Source organism: Podarcis muralis, chromosome 7, assembly GCF_964188315.1.
Source record: "Podarcis muralis chromosome 7, rPodMur119.hap1.1, whole genome shotgun sequence".
Taxonomy (NCBI): Eukaryota; Metazoa; Chordata; class Lepidosauria; order Squamata; family Lacertidae; genus Podarcis; species Podarcis muralis.
The window spans coordinates 84,696,495-84,700,636 of NC_135661.1; the positions used below are offsets into that span (position 1 = coordinate 84,696,495).

The 4,142-nt window shown below is 48.7% G+C and overlaps 1 protein-coding gene across 1 annotated transcript; it reads left to right on the top strand.

Moving 5' to 3' along the window:
* Positions 1 to 532: 532 nt before the first annotated feature.
* On the top strand, positions 533 to 3,740 carry LOC114603097 (homeobox protein MSX-1-like). Its single transcript, XM_077932621.1, has 2 exons — positions 533 to 926; positions 3,370 to 3,740. Exons 1-2 carry the CDS (start codon positions 611 to 613, stop codon positions 3,723 to 3,725), a joined length of 672 nt encoding a protein of 223 aa, XP_077788747.1. The 5' UTR covers positions 533 to 610; the 3' UTR covers positions 3,726 to 3,740.
* Positions 3,741 to 4,142: the final 402 nt, after the last annotated feature.

Sequence of the window (4,142 nt, forward strand, 5' to 3'; positions counted from 1 at the left end):
CTCTTGTGTCCCCCCATAAGGGAATAAGGGCAGATTTTCATTTATTACACCTTCATGAATTTGTCCAATCCCCTTTTTAAGCCAGGTGGCCGTCTCCTGCAGCAGCGAGTTCCATAGATCAACCGTGTCGAATAATTATTTTCTTTTTATTTAATTTTTTGTTCCTGAATCTTTCGACGGCAGCAGATTCAGGAGAAGGGCTTCCAGGTCCAGATCTCTCCCCCCCACCCCCGCTCCTAAATGAATGGCAAAAGAAAGCTGAGGGCGGTGAGGATTTGTCACTGATTGCAACAAACTTCTTTTTGACCTAGAAGATCAGGTGTCCCATTCAACGCCTCCGCCTGTAACAGGAGACTTTGGCAACTGGTTCGGTGCCTTCCATCCCCGACAGATTGGGCTCCCGTCAGGTGATCTTATCCCTCCGGAGCAGGCCTCTGGATTGGTCCCAGGTAAATCCCTCGCAAATCTCCCTCTGTCTCTCTGCACCAGCCCCTGGCTCTTAAATAGAGGGGGGTCCAGGCAGTGGCAGCTCTTTCCACGCCTCGCCTCTCCCCCAGAAGCCGCCGGCTTTGAGCGCACCCAGGAAGGCGCCATCGGAGCTTTGAGACGAATGGCCAACACCAGCTTGGACGGTCCCGAGAGGCGTCCCCTGTCCCTCTTGGTCAGCAGAGAGGGGGCTGCCACTTTGGCCCCTCAGACCCAGCCTCTGTGGCATCATCCGAGCCGCTGGGACCTCCTTGTTCCGCAGAGGACCAAGCCTACCCAGCGAGTGGCGGATTTCTCCATCCGTTCCATTCTGGCCCAGGATGGCTCCGAAGGGGAAGGGGAGACACAACAGGAGCCGGCAGAAGGAGCAAGATGGGGCAGCCCCTCTCAAGGCTACACCTGGATGCACTGCAACCACTTCAAGCCCACTTCCGTTCCAAGTAAGGCCTCAGCACCAAAAAGGTGCCTCCTTCGCCTCCCAGGGCTGCACTGAAGGAGCCAGGATAAAACATGGGTGTTGTTTTGAGCTCCTCCGGGTGAACCGTTTAGTCAATATTTATCCTGATTCGCTTATGCAAAGCTTACGCGGTGGTTAGACTGTGGCCTGTCATGACTAAGCATTTGTTAGGGTTTGTTGGCATGGATAACTACCATATTTTTTGCTCTATAAGACTCACTTTTTCCCTCCTAAAAAGTAAGGGGAAATGTGTGTGCGTCTTACGGAGCGAATGCAGGCTGCGCAGCTATCCCAGAAGCCAGAACAGCAAGAGGGATCGCTGCTTTCACTGCGCAGCGATCCCTCTTGCTGTTCTGGCTTCTGAGATTCAGAATATTTTTTTTTCTTCTTTTCCTCCTCCAAAAACTAGGTGCGTCTTGTGGTCTGGTGCGTCTTATAGAGCGAAAAATACGTAATATTTGTGCCCGCTTACTGTATGCATGAAAGGGACGCGGGTGGTGCTGTGGGTTAAACCACAGAGCCTAGGACTTGCCGATCAGAAGGTTGGCGGTTCGAATCCCCGTGACGGGGTGAGCTCCCGTTGCTCGGTCCCTGCTCCTGGCAACCTAGCAGTTCAAAAGCACATCAAAGTGCAATTAGATAAATAGGTACCACTCCAGTGGGAAGGTAAACGGCGTTTCCGTGCGCTGCTCTGGTTCACCAGAAGCGGCTTGGTCATGCTGGCCACATGACCTGGAAGCTGTACGCCGGCTCCCTCGGCCAGTAAAGCAAGATGAGCGCCGCAACCCCAGAGTCAGTCACGACTGGACCTAATGGTCAGGGGTCCCTTTACCTTTACTGCATGCATATAGCTGCCTGCATTATCTGTCTGCAGAGGTATTGTTAACCAAGAGGTCTAGAAACTTAAGTTGGCAGATAGTTTTGCCAGGAATGGGCCAAAGGCAGGCATGGGGAACTACTGGCCCTTCAGGCATTGTTGTTGTTTAGTCGTTTAGTTGTGTCCGACTCTTTGTGACCCCCTGGACCAGAGCACGCCAGGCCCTCCTGTCTTCCACTGCCTCCCGCAGTTTGGTCAGGCTCATGTTGGTAGCTTCGAGAACACTGTCCCACCATCTCGTCCTCTGTCGTCCCCTTCTCCTTGTGCCCTCCATCTTTCCCAACATCAGAGTCTTTTCCAGGGAGTCTTCTCTTCTCATGAGGTGGCCAAAGTCTTGGAGCCTCAGCTTCAGGATCTGTCCTTCCAGGGAGCACTCAGGGCTGATTTCCTTCAGAATGGAGAGGTTTGATCTTCTTGCAGTCCGTGGGACTCTCAAGAGTCTCCTCCAGCACCATAATTCAAAAGCATCCATTCTTCGGCGATCAGCTTTCTTTATGGTCCAGCTCTCACTTCCATACATTACTATATGGAATTCAGGCATTACTGAACTACAACTCGCATCTTCCCTGGCTATTGGCTGTGCTTTCTCAGGCTAATGGGAGTTGTAGCTTGGCAGGGCTCAATGAGCTTCTTAATCTCAGGGACCTGGGTTCGAGTGCCGCATTGGGCGAAAGGTTCTTCCATTGCAGGGGGATTGGGGTCTCTTCCGACTCTACAATTCTGTGAACATCTGGAGGGCCTTTAAAGGTACAGGTATCCATAATTAGAGAGTGGGATGGAGTGAAGGAATACATGAAAAAATTGAAATATTAATAGAGAATGTGTAAAACGTGCAGGGGTAAGCAAGGAAATAATAAAAGAATCAATTGAATAATTATTAAATTATAACAACGCAACAAGATGGAAGAAGCAAAATATTGAGATCACACCTGGGAGTGGGGGGTTTACGGGAACCTATAATATCATTTATAATATAATTTGTTACATCCTTGTTATAATTTGTTATATAAGTTAAGTGATGAATTAATATATGTAATTTCAAAATGAAAAGATTTAAGGATGTTAATCTTCAAGTTAAATTTTATAAGAACTGTGATTTGGAAAACCGTTAAAATGATATACACTGAAATTCAGCGAGGAAGTCACTTAACAATGTTAATAACTGTAATTTTTAATAAGGTTATGCTTTATGTTTGTGTTTGTTTATAATTATGTGAAAATCAATTTTAAAAAATTGAATTTTTTTAAACAAAAATATATATACTATAATTTGTTAATTGCGTTGTATTTACATATAGCAAAGGGAAGCCTAGAGCAATTAGATATATTTTAATTTAGGTAATCTATGTCATAGGCTTCTGTTAAAAAATGAATGTGGATTTTGAATTTGAGATTTGTAATTTTTGGGGGGGGGGTTTGAAATAAAAATTAGAAAATAAATAAAAATAAAATAAAGGTACAGGTATCCCAGGAAATTGGCACAGGTGCTTCCTGTGCCAATTCTCCCAGCGCTCGAGGTCCTGACCTGGGTTTTCTCCCTTCCCTGCAGAGATGAAGCAGACGGGCTGCGGCCCCCGGCCCCCCTACCGAAGCCCCCGGGTCCCCTTCTCTGCCTCTCAGCTGGGGGCCCTGGAGAGCAGCTTCCAACAAACGCATTATCTGAGCACCGAGCAGATGAAGGAGGTGGCACTGCTGCTGGGCCTCACGGAGAACAGGGTAAGAAAGAACCCCAGTCCTCCAACCCCGTGGGCACCTCTGCATTCTGTAGCTCTGCCACCTCCTGCACGGCAGCGGTTTGGGCTGGATGACCCTCGGGATCCCTTCCAGCCCAACAGTGCTATGAACTCTATGATTCCTGGGCCACCGAGCTGCTCCTGGAGTGGCCCTTGCCCCTCAGCTTTGTGACAGTGCCTCCTGGTGGAGCAAAGCGAAGTTGCTCTTGGGACTGGGAATTTGCATGCCCTCTTGACGTCCTTGGACTCCGACTCCCATTAGGCAGCGCGGCAACGGCAAGGCATCATGGGAGTTGTAGTCCAACAAGCTCTGGAGGGCTGCCAGTTTCCAATAATAATAATTTATTATTTATGCCCCGCCCATCTGTCTGGGTTTCCCCAGCCACTCTGGGCACCTTCCAACAAAACACCAAAATACAACAACCTATTAAACAGTAAAAGCTTCCCTAAACAGGGCTGTTTTCAGATGTCTTCTAAAAGTAGCTATTTTTCTCTTTGACATCTGGTGGGAGGGCGTTCCACAGGGCGGGTGCCACTACCGAGAAGGCCCTCTGCCTGGTTCCCTGTAACTTGGCTTCTCGCAGCGAGG

Excerpts from the sequence above, each read along its gene's own strand:
- LOC114603097 (XM_077932621.1), top strand. The coding sequence starts at position 611 with ATGGCCAACACCAGCTTGGACGGTCCCGAGAGGCGTCCCCTGTCCCTC. Across the intron at positions 927-3,369 it reads CAAGCCCACTTCCGTTCCAA|AGATGAAGCAGACGGGCTGC; the intron begins GTAAGGCCTCAG and ends CCTTCCCTGCAG.